The sequence below is a fragment of the Tasmannia lanceolata genome, unplaced genomic scaffold (genome assembly GCF_043159265.1).
Source record: "Tasmannia lanceolata isolate RefF3 unplaced genomic scaffold, GAP_Taslan_0.1 ptg000006l, whole genome shotgun sequence".
NCBI lineage: Eukaryota > Viridiplantae > Streptophyta > Magnoliopsida > Canellales > Winteraceae > Tasmannia > Tasmannia lanceolata.
In genome coordinates, this window is record NW_027518683.1 from 35,661,551 (window position 1) to 35,681,501 (window position 19,951).

Consider the following 19,951-nt stretch of genomic DNA (forward strand, 5'->3'; position numbering starts at 1 on the left):
TCTCAAAACTTGTAATTATACTGACAAAGTTTTTTTTAGTACTTGTAATCCTTACCTTTATTAACCATACATTTTTCTTTTACTTCTTGTTAGCTGTCAATGTGTCTTATTACATGCTTCATGTTGACTTTCAATGACATTTTTCATTTTTTTCTTTAATTTCTTCAGAGCTTTTCGCTTCCCATATTTTCTCTTTTCTTAGCCCCTCGCTTCCCGCTTCCACTTCCTACATCGCTTCCCATTTTAGAAGAACTATTATGATTATGAGGTTTGAACCTAAAATGTTTAATAGATTCATGGTTGTATTACCTTTTAATTTTTTCCTAGATCAAGTATATGGTTTCTTTAATGAAAGTTAGATCTTCATTTACAATACAATCATAATTGATCGACTGTGGCAATCGTACTACCATGGGATTCGGACATATCTTCATTTACAATACGATCATAATTGATAGCCTGTGGCAATCATACCGTGGGATTGAGACATATTCGGGTCTCGGGCCATGACAGTTAAGGTCAACAATCATCATGTAGATCTACGACTGAGAAGACAATGCAACCTTGAGACAACCTTTTAGGGTGTTTGGATCTCAAGCCAAGAAGAGGGCTACTAGAAGGTCTTCTGATACAGAGTGGCACTCTAGGGAAGCCCGTCCTAGCATGGGTGTCTTTGGGCCAGCAACCACTAGATCTACTCAAGCAGTTGACGGTAAGAGTAAGGTAGTGATCGACGAGACATCCAGCAAGACAGTAATAAACATAGTAATTTTCAGTTCTTCCAGTGTAAGTAGTGGGGACTGGTTTCCCAAAGAGAAATATGAATGCTATGGAAGAAGGTGCTGACGATCTTGATGGTAAGGCAGTTGATCTAGTATTATAGGGTGATCTTATGTATGAGGAAGAGGGAGATAATGATGATGATAGGGAAACTCATATGAATGCGGTCAAGTGCATTCTTGCTATTACTTAAGGTGGAGAAGATTGATTGCATACTAGCATTTTGCAAACAATCGTGAAGTATACTATTCCAACAACAAAAAAAAAACAATCGTGAAGTATGGAGAAAAGGTGTGCAAGGTGATAATCAATAGCAGTAGCAGCTAAAATGTGGTGTCGAAGCCCTTCATTTGAGAAGATATTACTACCAATAGCGAAGCATCCATGACCTTATAAAGTGGCATTGATTAATGATGATGTTATGATTGTAAATCAACGATGGTTGATCAAAAGCGACCGAAAGCAACATGAAATGGCTATTTTTTTTCCATCCTCACTGAAATGAAATCCTTCGGTCGACATGTACAGATTTTGGTAACATTTCAGTCATGTTGACAAAATGCTATAAATTTTGGTAACGTTTCAGTCATGTCGACAAAAACACTACAGCTTTAGTGTGTAAATTACTGAATGTTGGTTCACATGTTATGATTTTGATTATTAAAGTGCTTAGTTAGAGAAGCTTGGGTTTTCACATGTTTAATGGGCAAGTGATTATAATACTTTATTTTACATGTTTCTTCAATTACGGTGCAAATGCATCAACTAATTATTGATTTGATGTATTTGCACATGGATTAGTGAATGAATTTTTATTTTTAAGAAAAAAAGTATATTTTTGAATAAAATCAATCGTATGTACATTTTTTTCTATAGGTCTATGCATATTAGATTCCAATTTTTTTTTTATGACATAGGGTATCCCCACCCATTTTAGGGCACGATTAATCCCTATGGATGCACGCAATCACCCGTAAACCACGCGCATCGGGTTTACTACAGGGGGATTCAAACTCTCATCTCCCTATACCCATGACTTTAAGCCAAACAGCCACACCCATCCGGGTTAGATTCCAATATCATTATATGAGAGTTCTTGCACAATCTACTAATCAATGGAGTCAGATGTTTTTCATTTCAATAATTAATTGTTTTATTTATTTTTGTTAGAAAGTCACTTAAAATAAGGAAAAACTATATTTTTGAAAGAAAAAAAAAGTATCAGATATGCATGTTAGCTTCTAATACAATTGGTTTTTGTTAATTATAAAATTTAAAAGCAAATATTTATGATACACAAATACACTTAAACTTATGTTACCCATTTACCCTAAAGCTTATGTTACTCAATACCCACTTCCACTTAAGTTATGTTAATTAACATATCCTAAAAGGCATGCTACACACTCACCCTAAAACGTATGTCAATAAACTTACTATTTAGGCATATTTTTATTATAAGTTAACTAAATAATAATGACATAAAACAAGATGATGACGGATGATCATGTTGTACGATGTATCATTGACTCATTGTACATGTGTAATCATCATTATAGAATAATTAATGCAACTTGTGTTTTCACTTTGCAATTGTGTGACTTTCAGCTAGTGGGAATGTGGAACCTTTGAGTTTTTAATGACTTAATGTACTTAACTTAGTATTTGACAAATTTTTATCAAGTATTTACGTAAAATAATTGTTTCTACACTTTTTCTTTAAGTAGTAAATAAAAAACTTGACAGGCAATCAAACCAATATGACAGTTGGTACAGTCCAAAATCTAATAAGTCGCCTTAAAAAAATCAAACCATGGTTTCTCAAACACAAATACATAGTTGAAACATTCTTATTGCTCTAATTACGAGACCGTGAAAACTCATATATCTTGATTCGCAGGTGTATTGCCAATATGGCCAACACATCTTCATTGATTCGGCCATGCATATCGCTGATAAGACCAATATGTATCATTTCGGCCTCCAGCCGATAAGGTAACCAATAATAATAATTTCAACCTTAATTAGCTTACTTGAAAAATGCCTAAAGACTAACAACGTCACCAAATTTCTTGACTATGATCCAACCCAAAATAATGTATCAAAACTAAAGGCAACTCCTTAGATGCACATAGGGATGTTAGTTTGGGCTCGGGCTCAGAAGCTCGCTCGAGCTCGGCTCGAATCATTAACGAGCCGAGCCGAACCAGCTCATTAAGCTTAACGAGCCGAGCCTGAGCTAGGCCAGGCTCGGCTTGTTAAGGATTTAAAATATTTAAATATATATATATATATACACACACATATATATAAGTTTATAAGTTATAACCCTAAATCCCTAAGAAGTTGTTGTATAGGAACAAGTAAAACTTTTTCTAAGTAGTTATTGTAATTTACAGGTTATGAGAACTTATGTATTGTAATTTACATTATGTATTTGGGTTGGGTTGTGAGAACCTATCACATAACGTATGTGTTGTAATTTTCAGGTTGTGTTGTATTTGATTCAACATCCATACAGGTTATGTAATTATTTAATTTGATCGTACAGGACAGGTCCAAAAAACCCAAAATATGTAGGATTTTGGGGCCCAATTGGCCCATTAACGAGCTCGGTAAGGCTCGCGAGCCGCGAGCCTGGCCGAGCTCGAGCCTGGTTCGAGCCCGAGCTCAGGTATTGAGCTTAAATAGCCGAGCCGAGCCGAGCCGAGCCGGGCCAAGATCAGCTCGGCTCGGCTCGTTTACACTCCTAGTTGCACAGCTTGTGCCCCCTGTGGATAATGGGGTGTCTACACCCCCATGCACCGAACCAATGCACCATTCCTTTTTGAGACAATAAAGAAATTTACAAAAGAAGCTACTCAATATTCTTGTTGAGGCTAAAAAAATGTGCACCTTGAGACTTCAGTTGTGAGGCAGACTTAGCAACAGTTTTGAGTTGACTACTACAAAGTAAAGTCCCACGATTGTATGAGTTGGTAAATATAGGAAAATAATACGTAGGTTGTGAGGTGCATATTCAACTCATGCACATCCTAAATACCAAGCAAAAGAAGCTTCAAGAAGTACGACAATAGAACTAAACAATTGCAAGGATCCAACAAAGAATGAAAATCACATTCTTGGAAACCAATAGACAATAGAATAATAAAAAACAAATGGCATATCAAATAAATTTTTGCAGTGAAGATCCTATAAGTGCATTTCAGGTAAAGGATGAAACAACTGCTTGAGAACCAACCTGTATTAAATATACTATCAGCATTTTTGGATTGAAATGACTCTAGTGTCTTTAAAGTGTTTTTCAGTTTAACTTGGAGGTCCCCAAGAGCAGCAACAATTTCAATGTATTCCGATGTGGATTGTTGTTGAAGCTGCATGAACAAGATATAAGTCATAATAAAGAGGCATGTCACAATGAGTGAACTCATTTTTTGAGAAAATCTATCATGGGTCATGATAAAAGTAGGGTTAAAACAAGAAACGAATAATAAATGACTGTTGAAATGAGGATGGCTAGCAGCCCTCACACAGATATAAAAGAAAGAAGAAGAGGGGGGGACATGGTGCTTTAAAACATGTGAAGAATTGGAAACTCAATATAACCTTGTTGAAGAAGGAACAATGCAAGACTTCCAAAGCAGAAATAAGTGTCAAATGCATATAAGTGATATCATACCAATCTCGGCCAATGAGATTTCTCGAGCAGAAATAGTATTTCTTCAATATGTTCTCTATTCCTCCACATGTTCTCGTCCATTTTATGGGGGGGATGAGAATCCGCTTCACGTACCAAGAATTCCTCACCTTCAAGAACAAATATGCACTCTGAATGAATTTGCAAAACAGAACAAATGGTTGCCCAAATTTCAAGAACCGATTATTCTATTTTTTACCTTCGAAATGAAAATTATTTACCATTAAGTATGTTCATTCTCCATTCTTAATACAACCAAAAGTGGCATAATAAAAAGGGCATAAATAGTAAGCCATCAATGAATAGAAACAACAACAACCAAGAGAAAGCTTTGAACCAAAGGAAACTAAGCCATCCATAAACAGGAAGGCATAAATGTTAGACATTCCTTTCGCCACAAAAGAGTTTGAATTAAAAAGCAATAGATATAGTCTTAAGTTTAGATTGTGAGAAAATTTTGAACATTATTTTTGCCTTTTAGCATTTTTTTAATAATAACCAGTGCTAGATTTGATACACAACATGCTATCTTACCAATTGCAGAAGTTTGGGTGTAAGGCTGCAGTCAAATGCTGAGATCATGGATTGAATTAATCTAGTCATGTAACTTTTGCAAACAAAAATCAATCAAAATAGACCTGTATAAACGTGTTCTGATCTTTCTAGACCCCTCCCAGATCTCTCACTCCATTCAACTGGTCCTACTAACAATGCCGCCTATGATTAAAACATTGCAGTTGACTTTTCAAAAAAAAAAAAACATGGCAGTGGATGTGGACGTATAGACCCTCCTTTCTCCAAGCATATCTCTTTATCAAATACACTACCAGAGTAACTTCCCAGTAAGATCGCTATCTCTTGCTTCCATAATAATCATCATACAAAAAATATTTACACAGTACACTTCCTCAAAAAATAGATACCCAATTTCATGTACTTATTAGACATCTTTAGATAAAGTGTTTCACACATTTTCCTCAATATCCAATCTATTTCCTGAATTGCCATTATATACTTCATGTTGATTTTCTCCCCATAATTAGATTCATAGTGAAATGCAAACTTAATTGAAAGTACATAATTACATTAATACTAAATTTTGAAAATATGTATATCCCATCAAATCTGATTAACTCGCTTAACTTTGATTAGGATAATGGGACCAGACGGGATTGAGAAAGAGTGACTGGATGATGAGGGTGAGGAAGTGAAGGAAGAAAGAGAATAGAGTGAGATGAGATTGTCTCGCATATGAAGATTTTTCTCTTCCCACCTTTCTATCTTTTGTTCATTCAAAGTTCCCCTCAAAGGACAGACAAAGAAATTGTCCTACCTCCGCTATAGTAAGCTTGACCCACAAGGATGTTCTTTTTGTGATAGTGCTTACCCACAACGATGTTGGCATCTCATTAACCCTATGAGTAGCTCCGTCCCTTGTTTTGACATTCAAAATCAACCATTTACAAAAAATTACAGAAAGCTAACCATGGAACAGTGTGGTGAGTGAGCCGATGGTGATGTGAGGAAATGGAGATAGCAGGAGAAATGATCATTGAGTTGGATTACATTACTAGATGGCGATGCAAGGAAATATGAGGGAAATGGAGAGGTGAGAGAATTTGGTGGTGCAAGGAAGCTCGATCGTGATGTTGATACATAGATAGGAGATAGGAATGCATTAAGACAAGATTGAAGTATTGGTAAGTGAATCGGTGGTGATCGACAAGGTGTAGTTGGAAGGTGAGATGAAGATGAACATAAGACAGGCATACAAATGAACGGAGGACGGAGAGGAGTTGGTGAGTATATATGTGGTTGGTTCAACAGGCATGACAAAAGAAATCCCAGTGAAGCCGGGAGCCAGGGATAGATCCAGTCTTTGTCTCACTCGCCCGAAGACCACATCGAACTAATCGTGGCGTGCAATCATGATCAGAGAGATTTCCTAAGGTCAGAGGGAAGAGAAGGATCTACAAATCACCCTGATCAATGGACGGTAGTTTCGAGATCAAACAAAAGAACAGAGAATGCTACCGATGAAAGACGCTATAGATTGCTCGTTGAATTGGATCTGCAAAAAGTGCAAGTTTCGCAACTACAAGTACCAAGTGTGGCATTGTTCTTGTGGAAAACCATTGTCGAAGGACAGAAACATGGATTCTTGGGAGACTGAATGTGGTGATTCTGGCATATCTCCTATTATGTTGGAAGATCAAATACTCTAAAATGGTATTCCAGAGCTGACGGTGAATGGATCCATGGCTGTCTACGATAAGGAGTTAATGAAGCCCCCACCAAAACCTAATATATCCTTCAAAAAGAAATTAGTCTGCAACCGGCCCGTTGAAACGGCAATAAGGACGGTGTCGGGTGAAATTGGGGCAACTGTGTATTTGCATTGTCCCAAAGTGAAATTCAACTTGTTAAATGGGTGAATAGACCGCCCAATGTCCATTAGAGCTTTAGCGATTTCAATGAAAAGTGTTTGGAGATGGATAGGGAAGGTCTCTGGTACTATTCTTTGGACTAATAGTGTCCTCTATGAACTACCAACAGAGGAAGAAGTTGATTACGTACTAAGCTTGGGGGTCCGTTGGCAAGGTGATCAGTTTTCTCACCTAGAGAAATGGAGAGATCATCTAGGGTCCAGTGCATGACTCGTCTGGTTGGAGATTTGTGGAATATATGTTCATGTGTGGAAACCAGTAATTTCATAGCGAAAAGGAGCTTGTTTAGGGAAGTGTTGTCCCTTGATCACATTACTTGGTGGGGCAAGGTTTTAAATTTTGATTTTGGTTTCAGTAGCCACGAAAATGGAAGCGTTTCAATTTCGGTTGAAAATTTTGATAGAAATCCTTTAAAATCATGAAACGTATGAAAGCATATGCAAATGATAGAATTCAAAGAAGAAACTTCAGAAAACGCTAGAATAAGCACAAATACACACTTAGAAACTATTCATAAGCACAACCAACTTCCATAATGGTTTAACAACATCAAACACCTAGTGACATGCGTTGTCGCACATGTCTGATAATTCAGTACATACCACAGTTCACATGTAATTTATATAAATACTTATACATAATACATGCACCGCACTTCACATGCAATTAAAATACAAATAATTATGCAACACATACTAATGTAGTATACCAGTGGGTATAGAAGCAGGAATATTTTGATCGTTTCGAGTCAGTTACGGTGGAAATTTAAAACCATGCCGGGTGGGCTTGAGGTGGACGGTATCTGTGTGAGCCTCATCCCATTGTCAGAGGGAAGCTTCGATTGGGCCATTAGGTAGGCATCAAAGATAGATCTTTCTAGTGTCCATTGTCAAAGAAATCCACTACCTAGGCTCTCCTCAAAATAGGTGCCAGTTGGAGACAGAAGCAGTAGGAAGTGGTCGGGTTAAGGATGGCCATGCAAGAGGGGAGGTTTGATGTAGGAACATCCCCTAGATTTTCTACATCGGCCTTTGATACTCTTTACGGTAGTATTGTTTGTGTTTTCATATAGGGTCATGTTTGTCATTTTGTTACTTTCGTGTATTTTTAGTAGTCTTTTCATCAGTGAGGGTAGTTTAGTTATTTTGGGGGTTAGTTGTCCCTTTTAGTCACTTTGACTTTGTTAGGGGTATTCTTGTCTACTACATTGTATGGGGTAGCCTATAAAAGGCATTTCATTTTGTAAAAAGTTTTAGCTAAGATTTGAATTTGATATTTTAGAGATTCCTCCTTGGAAGGGGGATTATTAGAGACAGAGATTTTTCCCTTCTCTTTTATCCTTGTATTTAATTCTTGGAAATAGAATTAGGATTAGGATTCTTCTAATCTTCTTTCATTTTCTTCATTTTTTCATCTCGTTTAATGTAAGATTAAGATCAGATTTGAGTGTTCTTCCATCTCCTAACAAGAATCAAAAATTTCCTTCGAAGATTCGATCATTTTCTGAAGATCTACTAACGCGCTTCCGCGGACACTTGCATCAATTGGTATCAGAGCCTTGTTGCAAGGCTTCTTAGTTCTTGCAAATCATGGAGAAAAAAGAACGAGATTTGACCAAGATTTGAAGCCACATCCTCAAAGAACTACAAGAACAGTCTTGAATGTGTTCTCTGCCAAGCATGGTTTAAAATTTCGGCCGAAATACAGAAATTTCGGATTTTGGCCGGGACCAACATTTAAAACTGAAACCGAAATTTAAAAATTTCGGCCGAAATTTCCACCGAAACAGAAATTTCCACCAGAATTTCGTTTTCAACTGAGGCCGGAACCGAAACCGAAACTAAAATTTCAATCCTTGGCAGCATGTTGATGAAATACGGAGAATTTCGTAAGTTTTTGGGATTGATTTTTTACGTCAGCCTTATTTGTAACTGAAGTTCTACTCTCTCCATTTAGATTCATCAGATCTCCTCAATATTGTGGAAAGTACATGAAAATTGATAGAAATTGCAAGACATCTCATACTATTTTCAGTCTCCGCCATCATAAGTGTATGGACTGTTTGAGAAGCTCCCAGAATTTCAGAAATTGGATTTTTACTTTAAAAAAGGTCTTCCATGAGATGAATTTACATCACCTGAATCCTAACTCATATAGCAGTTCCTTAGCTGATTTAAACCATCTACATCAAGATCTCTTGACCTATTGGTTTAATTCCTTTCTCGGGATTGAATTTGTGGCAAGAAGAAGTCCACATTATTAGTAAGGCAGTTGAAGCAATTTGGACCGTTCGGTTTGATCTTCAAGAACCAGAGCAAGTCAAGTTCATCTGGAGTGCTGGCTTCTTATCCCTCCAGATCTGATCCATGAAGCTTATTTGGTGAACAATTGGATTCAGTTTAAGGAAAACACCTCTAAATTCTAGGAAATTACTAGGATCCGCTTATTTGGTGAACAATTGGATTCAGTTTAAGGAAAACACCTCTAAATTCTAGGAAATTACTAGGATCCGCTTATTTGGTGAACAATTGGATTCAGTTTAAGGAAAACACCTCTAAATTCTAGGAAATTACTAGGATCCATTCATATAATGCTTGAATCGAACATCCTAGCCCAGATTTTCCTTAGTATATGATCTAAGCTTATCTTGAAATTAAATCAAGATTTGAGTTCTCGGATAGTACTTGATGCAAGTGGTCGCAGAAGCGCGTTCGTCGATCTTCGAAAAATGATCGGATCTTCAAAGGAAATTTTCGATTCATGCAAGAACACTCAAATATGATCTTACTCATGCATTAAACATGACGGGAAAATAAAGAAAATGAAAAAAAAATTAGAAGAATCATAATCCTAATTCCATTTCCAAGAAGAAAATACAAGATTAGAAAAAGAGAAGGGAAAAATCTCTCTTTGATTTATGCCAAGGACGAATCTCTAAAATCTCACATTCAAATCTTAAAAAATTTTATAAAATGAAAGGGAAATGCCTTTTATAGCAATTAATACCCCTAAACCAAAATGACTAAAACGGATAACTAACCCACAAAATAACCAAACTACCCCAACTAATGAAAAGACCCTAAAAACACATGAAAGTAACAAAATGACAAACATGGCCTCATATGAAAACACAAACAATACCACCCAAAGGAGCTGCATGCAAAATGCTTATACGAACTCAATTCGTTATTGCGGGATAGGGATGTGAAACCAAAAGAAAGGAGTATTTTTGATGAAAAATACAATTGCAGATTTATTTATTTCTGGACAGACAATATTTCTTTCTTTTCTCCTTCGCCCTTTGCATTGAAATAACAGATTCAAATATCAAAGGCCGATGTAAAAAATCCAGGGGATGCTCCTGCATCAAGGTTGACTCTCGAATGCCGGTGGTCACACTAATGAGGAGCTACACCAATTAGGAATGTAGTTTCTGACCAAACAAGTAGCCATAGGGAATGAGATGGCAACCCCCTTTTGGTAGCTATCTGATGGGAAGAAGACACATGGAAAAATCCCAAAGTGGCAACTTGAGGTCAACTGCATTCGTAAAAGTTGGGAAGGATATTCAAATTTTAATTTCTCTACCTTGTGATGGTGCCCAACCTTGGGGTGTGTGGAGATTCAAAAGCAACAAGTGGAAAGAGGTCTCGTAGGGTCACATCAAATTGGGATGATTGGAGTCCCCGAAGGTTACGAAACAGATAGTTCCCAGCAACAGCAACAGCAACAACAACAGTAAAGCCTGTGTCACAGTCTGTCACGCCTCATTTTGCAAGCACGAACCATGCCTTTCTTTTCGTAGGGATCGACCTCTCCACCCCCACCCCCACCCCACCCCCCGTTTTTCTAAACCTTGTGGGGTCCCCTTCTCACCTATTCATGAGCTAAGACTCCTTGCAGTTAGGGTTGTTCACTATACGATTAAAACTGAAATAACCGACCGAACCGAATTCAGTCGGTTATTTCGGTTCGGTTAAATGGTATTTCGGTTCGGTTTCGGTTTCTATTTCTAATCAATTTCGGTTTTCGGTTTCAGTGTCAGTTTTTGTTAAAACAATTCGGTTAGAACCGAAAAACCGAATGGGGAGGATTGCCATATGCTATTTTGTTTGTCCCCATCTGTTCCCTATGGTCTATGCCCATTTGTTTTTTAGTGAATTTAAAAATGCATTGGCCTTTTAACAGCTTTTGACTCGTACTTTTGACCAAAACCACATGGTTTCCTTAAAACCATGGGCTGGTTTTCTTAAAACAAAGGGGACACCATATTGCAAATTCATACATACTTAAAGAAGAGTTAAAAAAATGAAAAATGCAAATTTGCACTTTGAATATCATATTCACCCTTTTTTAAATTGGGACAGCCACAACTAGAATAAAAAAGAGTAGTCATTATCACTCTCTCAGTCTCTCTCGTCTCTGGTTTGTCTTTCTCACGCTTCTCCGCCTCACAAATCTCACGGCGTCCGCCTCCGGCCCTCCGCCTCTCCGCCTCTCAGGCTACGACTGCACGGCCGATTGTCAAAGACTCCGGGATCTGCCTTCCGCCACTCCGGATCCTTCAATCCCTCGTTCGATAGTTCAATTGCTCTCACTTCTCAGGTTTTTCTCTCCCCCTCTTACCTATGTATTTGTAATTTTGTATGTTATACCTTTATTTTGGTGGATTTAGAGAATGGCCTTGGGGGTTTTTACTGTTGTGATTTAGGAGTTTTTTTTATTGTGACCGCTGTCGAAGATTTGAAATTATGGATAACCTAATTTGGTTATAACCGAACTAACCGATTAACCGAAATTTTATTTCGGTTCGGTTAGTTTTGATCCAGGGAAAATTCAGTTTCGGTTTCGGTTAGTGATTTTGACTAACCGAAATTATTTCGGTTAGTAAAAAATGGGTAATTCGGTTCGGTTATAACCGAATAAGCAGCCCTACTTGCAGTGCTAGTCTATTGATATAGTACAATCTCACAATGTTGCTGATCATGCTCAAAATCAGATCCGTCTGCAAAAGATGAGAGTTGAGACTGGTCGTGAGAAAAGTTTTGATACAGATGAGGCCCATCCTTTGCACTAAAGTGAGTTTTTATTTTAATTATGGGGTTTGAAATGCAACTTTTATAAGGCTATAAGTCATAGGTCTATAATAGGTATTTTCTTTAAGTTTCACTTAAGTTGCTTAAACTCAACGCGACTCAACTAAGCCTTTGTCCCAAACTAGTTGGGGTCGGCTAATGAATCCTTTAGAAAATTTTCATGAAGAAGGTAAAAGGATATGCCTGGCTTAAATTGACTAAGTCTAATCCTGACACTAGTTGGGTTCGTCTACATGGATCATTTTCTTCCATTCTATGCTATCGAAGGTCGTGTTCTCTGTTATGTTCCCAGCCCTCAAGTCTTTCCTCACTGTTTATACCCAAGTTATTTTCGGTCTGCCCCTACCTCTTTTTACTCCATCAACTTGGCACGAGTCACTTCTTCTCACTAGAGCATCCAAAGGCCTACGTTGGATATGCCCAAACCATCTTAAGCGGTGCTCTCTCATATTCTCCTCAATTGGTGCCACCCCCACCTTTTTACGGATATTTTTATTTTTAATTCGATCTAACCTTGTATGGCCGCACATCCATCTTAGCATTCGCATCTCCGCTACACTCATCTTATGCACATGCTACTTCTTAGTGGCCCAACATTCTGAGTCGTACAGCATGGTTGGCCTCACAGCTGTCTTATAAAACTTTCCCTTCAACTCGGTAGGTATTTTATGATCGCATAGAACTCCTGAAGCATGCTTCCACTTCAACCACCCTACTCTTATTCTGTGGTTAACATCCTCTTCAATCTCTCCTTCCTTATGTAGGATTGAACCAAGATAGCGAAAGATATCCCTCCTAGGTACCTCTTGTCCAGTCATATTTACTACATCCTCGCCCCGCTTTCTTACATTACTAAAGTTACACTCCATATACTTTGTCTTAGTCCTGCTCAGTCTAAAACCTTTGGATTCCAAAGTAATTCTCCACAACTCTAACTTAGCATTAACTCCTGCTTTGGTTTCGTCAATTAATACTATGTCATCTACAAATAACATACACCACGGCACCTCGTCCTGGATACCCTCCGTAAGTTCATACATAACTAGAGTAAAAAGATAAGGGCTTAGAGCTGATCCTTGATGCAGTCCTATTGTAATTGGAAACTCACTAGACGTATCATCCGTAGTTCTGACACTAGTTACTGCTCCATAGTACATATCCTTAATCATATCAACATATTTAAGTGAATTAGAATTAAAGAGGGCTCACTCCACTCCCACAACATTGTTCACATCAATATTTATGACACTATTCACAACAATATTCACCATACTATTCAAAGATTCTTTTAGGGAGCTTTAAGTAAGGGGATTCTTGTCAAACGTAGGGAACTTTTAGTTGAGGTTTTATATCTTTCTAGGTTCTCTCTCTATACTACATATAATTGTGTTTAGTTGTTAGGATAGTTATGCATCTTTTGGAATAAAAGTGTTTGGGTTTATTTTTTGCATTAATTTTTTTTTTTTTTTTGAATGGTATTTTTTGCATAAATTTATGCAGCTTTGGTCTTAAATTGTTGCAGGTTTTGTTCGGGGGAAACTTCTATAAATTATGTAGTGGCCTACAGATCTGTCCGTCAAGTTCTCTTGGAGGAGCCTTGTTGCAGATAGTTCTTGAATTGTTGCAGGTTTTGGTGTCAGAGCTTAGATGGCTCTTAGAAAGCCCTCGGGTCCTAATTCTAGCAAAGATTTGCAAGAAAACAAGACTCTTCAGCCCTACTTTTTTAACGAGTATTGTCTTTGTTTAGTCCAAGTTGTTGAGTTTCATGAGATAATCTTGCAAGGGATACTGCATCTTCAAGACAGAAAGAAAGTTTCATTTGATATGGTTTACATGAGTTGGTCCTCTTATCCTCTCGCATATGCCAAGCAACCAGGACAGTTGATCTCAGCTTCAACTATCAGTCCTGAAGAGAGTCTTGCTTACCAGCTGTGTGTTCCTGATCTCAGCTCCCATAAAAAAAAATAGCAACTTTGAATCTTGGAATTGATATTAGTAATCAGTTGTATTTAACAGAGAAGAATTTTGTAGCAACAGTGATCTATGATGTAAATTGACATGAACTACGCAAGAACTGGAGTGACGTATGGAACTGATCTGTTAAGTAACAGCAGATCGGCAAAAACTCAGAATTTTGAGTTTTGACAGCAGAACAACAATTGTTCAGGTCAATAAAAAAAATAGTTCAGAAACAGAACAAAACTGCAACACTTCCGCAGAAATTAACAAACGTCACAAATGAATAATTATGATTTTATAAAAAAATCAAAATTAAAAAACATGATATGTGAGGTAACGATGAAATTCAAAAGAATCCATTTCAAAAACAAAAAAACATGATAGCGTAAAAGTGAATAAAAAAGAAAAGAAACAGAAAAAAATGGGAAACGTACTTCCCAAAATGGGAAACTACCTTCACAAAATTAGGTAATGCACTTCCCAAAATTGGAAAACGTGCTTCCCACGAATTAGAAATGTGCTTTCCAAAATTCGAAAAATGACTTTCACGTATCGGAAACGCGCTTCCCCAGTTTTTTTTAGAGTGTAGCATTTCTCACTACCGAAGTGTGATTCCCATGAAGTGCACTTCCCACCTTCCGATGAAGTTTCCGGTAACCTTGGTTGTAGGGTGCGATCACCAAAGTTAAGCGTGCTTGGAAGAGAGAAGTACTAGGATGGGTGACCTTCTGGGAAAGTCCTCGTGTTGCAAGGGTCTCTCTCTCTCTCTCTCTCTCTCTCTCTCTCTCTCTCTCTCTTGAGCATTTCCAAAAAAAAAGAAAAAAGAAAAAAAAAACCTCTTTAGACCAATTCTCCCATATTGGCAAAGGATGGTACAGCACCCTGTCATGATGAGGGTCATTCCCTAACAGTACAAAGGGATGCATGAAATGTGATTCAAAATCTTGTGTGTAACTATAAAAAATATATAGAAGTGAAAACGAATGAAATCCTACAATAAGGGAAAGAAACCATCAATCTGTCAATACAAGAAAAATGACAAGAAAGAAAACCTAGGGAAATGATATTTTTTCCGAATTAGCCAAAAATTTCAATAAAAAGAGACCGAGATGGTCAAAGTACAAAAGATCAAGAAGAAACAAAAACTCGGACCCCAAATTACAAGAACTCAAGGAGGAAGGAAATCAAATAGAGCTAAAGACTCTTTAAAAACACCTTCCCTTGCAAGACTATCTGCCATCAAATTAGCAGATCTTCTCACGTATTAAAATACTATGTGAGATGAACCAATCCTGCCGAACAATTCATCAAAAAACCTATCAAATCTCCAAGGATGATTATGTGACCCTTTTAACCACTGAATCACATTTAAGGAGTCTCCTTCTACCATTAAGGAATCCAATTGACCTTGCTCCACTAGTTTAAGCCCTTGATGAATTGCACGTACTTCTACTTCCGACGCATCCGCTTCTCCAATGGGCCCTGCAAAGGCGAAAATTACCTCCCCTAAATCGTTCCTTAGGACACCTCCCATGCCTGCCGGCCCCGGATTTCCCAAACTTGAACCATCGAAGTTCAACTTGAGACTGCCAGGAGGAGGGTAAATGTTATTTATAAAGAAGGTATATGTTATTTAAACCAGTTTTTCTAGCATTTCCACTCATTCTTGTTTGTTTTTTAGCAAAAATTTGCTACATTCCCAACACCAGTCTTTTCCTAAAAATAAAGTCTTTCTCAGAAAAAGACAGACAAGGGAGTAGAAATATCATTTCCCATTCTGAAATTGCACGAAAACCCATAAAGCTAGCATCTGAGAAAAGCCATTTAGGTCCTGTTTGGATTGAAGGATTTTTTTTTGAAAATGTTTGGAAAAGAAAAAGTTTTTTCTCGTTTGATTACACATGAAAAAAGTTACTAGAACCATCTTAGTTCAAGATTTATTTACAGGAACCTTTAATTTATAACGATATCCATCTAAATAAGCCATAACCAAATCATTCCCTCTAAACCATGAAAACTATAAAAAAATCTAAAGAAACTTTTTTTCGCAATAAATGTTTTTCCTCATATCCAAACAGGACCTTAGAGATCTCCAAATGTGGAAAAATCTACTTTCCGTTAAATTGGAGAAATCACGAAAGTCTATAGATCCATTGAAAACAATTTTAACATTCAATTCAAACAAATACGAATTATCAGGTTGACAAATCAAATAAATTGCGAAATCACAAAACTAAACCCTAAATTGAAAAATAGAAAATAAAAATTAGGGTACCTGGAGAGGCAGGAAATTCGTTCCGCAAATCGTTGGCCATGGCGCGAAGATCGGTGGAAAGGCGAGAGACATCGTCGGAGAGAGGGGTAAAAGGGTATTTATCGTAATATCGAGAAAGAAAGGCTCTTGTTATCGGAACAAGACCGTCGGTAGAAGCCATTGTTGAGAGGGAAAAAACGGCAGAATCGATGGATGGATTTAATCGATCCTTCGAACCAGATTATGTCGAGTTGGAGAGAGTGAATTAAGGATAAGAGAGATTGGAGAAGATTACACGCGCGTTTAAGAAGCGGGCCATGTCACCGGAGGGTAGTTGAAACCGCCGGAGGAGGATAAAAAATGGAGGGCTTTATTTTATAGAACAATCGGAGAGAGAGAGAGAGAGAGAGACCTCGTGGTTATTGCTATGATATACGGGGGTGCGGAATATGCGCGCGGCCGAGCAATTGCTTTTCTGAGGTTTCGTGCGAGAAAAATCTTCTCTATGAGATGATACCAACCCTCCGATTTGTGGAGGTGTTAATCTCTACAGATCGGAGGGTTAGTATCATTTTATGCAGAAGAATTTTAGGGCACAACTTATCTTGGTGGGAACTAAACAAATGAATCGTTTAGATCCCCCAATAATATGGGTGGGCTTCATTAGTTATTTTTACTACACTGGGTCCATGAATACACAATTATAAAAACTTTTGTTTAATAGACCTTTTGTTAAACAAAATACTAGGGCTGCAACTCGAGCTGGGTTTTACCCGACCCGCATCGACCCAACCCGAAAATAACCTCGGTCGGGTTCAAGTTTCATGGGTTTCGGGTCGAGCCGGATTGAGCATTCAAAAGCCCGCATGAATCTTGGGTCGAGCCGGGTTTGAAGGGGCCCGACCCGACCCGACCCGAGTTACATAAGTTATAGTATGTACATTTTTTTCTATTGTTAGTTACAAGTTAAAAGTGAAAACCCACGCACCCACTGTTATTGTATGTGAGTGTAATTTCTGCTTTTATGAGTTGAGTTGATTCAAGCGTTTGATTCAGCATTGTTTGATTGTAATTACAACATCGTTTGATTACGGCATTGTTTGATTCAAGTGTAATGTGAGTGTAATTACATCATTGTTTGATTCAAGTGTAATGTGAGTGTAATTTCTACTTCTGTGAGTTGAGTTGCCTTGCCAAACAAGAATTTTCCTTAAAAAATTGCGTCAACGTGAAAAAACCCGACCCGACCCGACCCGAGATATTTCTCGGGTAGGGTTGGGTTCTCCAAAACCCGACCCGCCCGACCCGAGTTGCAGCCCTACAAAATACAATACGGCCCTTATTATTGGATGATCTAATCCCTTCACTTCCTAGGCAGTAAATAGGTCATTCCCCAATATGTGAAGTTCTAAATTTTCTCATGCGCATGCATGGTTCCCCACCGTAAAAAAGTTCATGTTTATCAACTATTCAACTTTCTCGCCATTTTTTTAGGCAAATGATAAATGCGCCCCTTTTCTTTAGACAGCTAGATTCAGTTTACGTCACAATCAGGTCCCTTGAATCCTTCCCGTGTGAAGTACATCAGCCCCTCTACAGAATGGGGGTCACTCAATGATCCAAGCCATTTATTTCTTCTCTCAGCCCCCATTGGACGGTCCATATTCATCAAGAAAAGCCTCTATAATTTGAAAGGTTTGTATCGTCCAGTGTTGATGGATTTTGCCAGGCCTGTTAGTACATTGCCCATCCATAGCAAGGCCTGAGAAATAAATTGTTTAGATCATTAAGCATATGGCCCCCTTTTTGTAATTTCTCTCACTCTCATTCCATGAAAAACAATGTGAATTCATTGCATAAGAACCCAGATTTTATACCACATGCCTAGGATTACGAGAGAAGCCTCGTCCATAGGCACCCATGTGACACTAGCATGATCTAGACCCTACATTTCGTGGGGCACAAGTGGGAGTGTGAGAGAGGATCACACATCTCATATTTTTAGTTCCAAAGAATGTTTTTTTTTTACCTGGGATTTATCTAGGAACTTGAGCCAGCACCTTAAATTTTAGGGAAAATGACCAAAAAAAAGTTGTTTTTTTGTACTATTATTAAAAAAGCAGTGGAAGTTGAAAAGGACCAAAAATGTGTGCTTTTCACTGTTCACGTTTGTTGAGGACCGAATTACCCCTCCTGCCCATACTCTCTAACAAACATCTTTTCACCTAGTTAAAAATATTTTTTTATCCATTTTGCCTTCTTCCTACTTCATTTTCACCTACCAAAAAACTATCATCTTCAACCTCTACTCTTTTGCCTTTTACCTCCTCCCATTAAAGGCGTTTGGAGATTGCTGTGTAGGTAGTCTCTCTTTTTCTCTCTACATTTTTCATTTTGTGCTCCGAAGTGGTTGAGGTAAATCCGTTGGGTTGAGATAAACTTTATTCCATGGTTATGAAACAGTGTATGTAGATTTGTAGAGTATTTTATTAAAACTTATTGATTTGTGTTATAGTCAATCCTCAAACATGTGTTACAGTCAATCCTCAAACACTATTAAAGTTGTTCATTGGATCCATCTAGTAGATATTGTGTCATTTGATTTGATTCCATCTACTTTAATAGTGTTTGAAGATTGTTGGAATAGTGGTTAAAACTGTGTAATTAGTAGTTGACTGTGTATGAATAGTGGTTGTAGCACTGTCCATAGTGGTTAATGTGTGTAAACAGTTGTTCAAACTCTTCCCACACCGGTTCAGAGTTCTTCAAATGTCGTTGATTGAATTGGATTCCATCTAGTTCATATTATGTCATTGGATTGGATTTCAGTTACTTTAATAATATTGGTTGATGATTGTTGGAATACTGGTTAAAACTGTGTGTTTAAGGTATGAATAGTAGTTGCAACATTGTCAATAGTGGTTAATGTGTGTAAGTAGTTGTTCAAACTTAGAGTAACACTGGTTCAGGGTTGTTCAAATATTGTTCATTGGATTGGATTCCATCTAGCTTATATTGTGTCATTGAATTGGACTTCAGCTACTTTAATAATGGTTGAGGATTGTTGGAATAGGGGTTAAAACTGTGTGTTTAGGGTATGAATAGTGGTTGCAACACTGTCAATAGTGGTTAATGTGTGTAAGTACTTGTTCAAACTTAGAGTAACACTGGTTCAGGGTTGTCCAAATGTTGTTCATTGGATTGGATTCCATCTAGCTCATATTGTGTCATTAGATTAGATTTCAGTTACTTTAATAGTGGTTGAGGATTGTTGGAATATGGGTTAAAACTGTGTGTTTAGGGTATGAATAGTGGTTGCAACACTGTCAATAGTGGTTAATGTGTGTAAGTAGTTGTTCAAACTTAGAGTAACACTGGTTCAAGGTTGTCCAAATATTGTTCATTGGATTGGATTCCATCTAGTTCATATTGAGCCATTGGATTGGATTTCATCTACTTTACTAGTAGTTAAGGATTGTTGGAATAGTGGTTAAAACTGTGTAATTAGTGGTTGAAAGGGTATCAATAGTGGTTGCAACACTGTCAATAGTGATTAAAGCTATGTAGTTAGTGGTTGAAAGGGTATCAATAGTGGTTGCAACATTGTCAATAGTGGTTAGTGTGCATAAGGAGTTGTTCAAACTCTTCCCACACTGGTTCAGGGTTATCCAAATGTTCTTCATTGGACTAGATTCCATCAAATTCACATTGAGTCATT

At 37.6% G+C, this 19,951-nt stretch overlaps 1 protein-coding gene across 1 annotated transcript in view; it reads right to left on the reverse strand.

The window, feature by feature from the left end:
* Positions 1-16,660, reverse strand: part of LOC143880262 (retinal-binding protein) — a 52,264-nt gene extending 35,604 nt beyond the window's left edge. The window contains exons 1-3 of the mRNA XM_077383102.1: positions 16,255-16,660; positions 4,460-4,587; positions 4,022-4,154 (exon numbers count right to left, since the gene is read on the reverse strand). Of these exons, the coding sequence (XP_077239217.1) occupies positions 4,022-4,154; positions 4,460-4,587; positions 16,255-16,414 (421 nt within the window). The 5' untranslated portion in view covers positions 16,415-16,660. The remainder of the gene's footprint in view (positions 1-4,021; positions 4,155-4,459; positions 4,588-16,254) is intronic.
* Between the last annotated feature and the right edge of the window lie 3,291 nt (positions 16,661-19,951).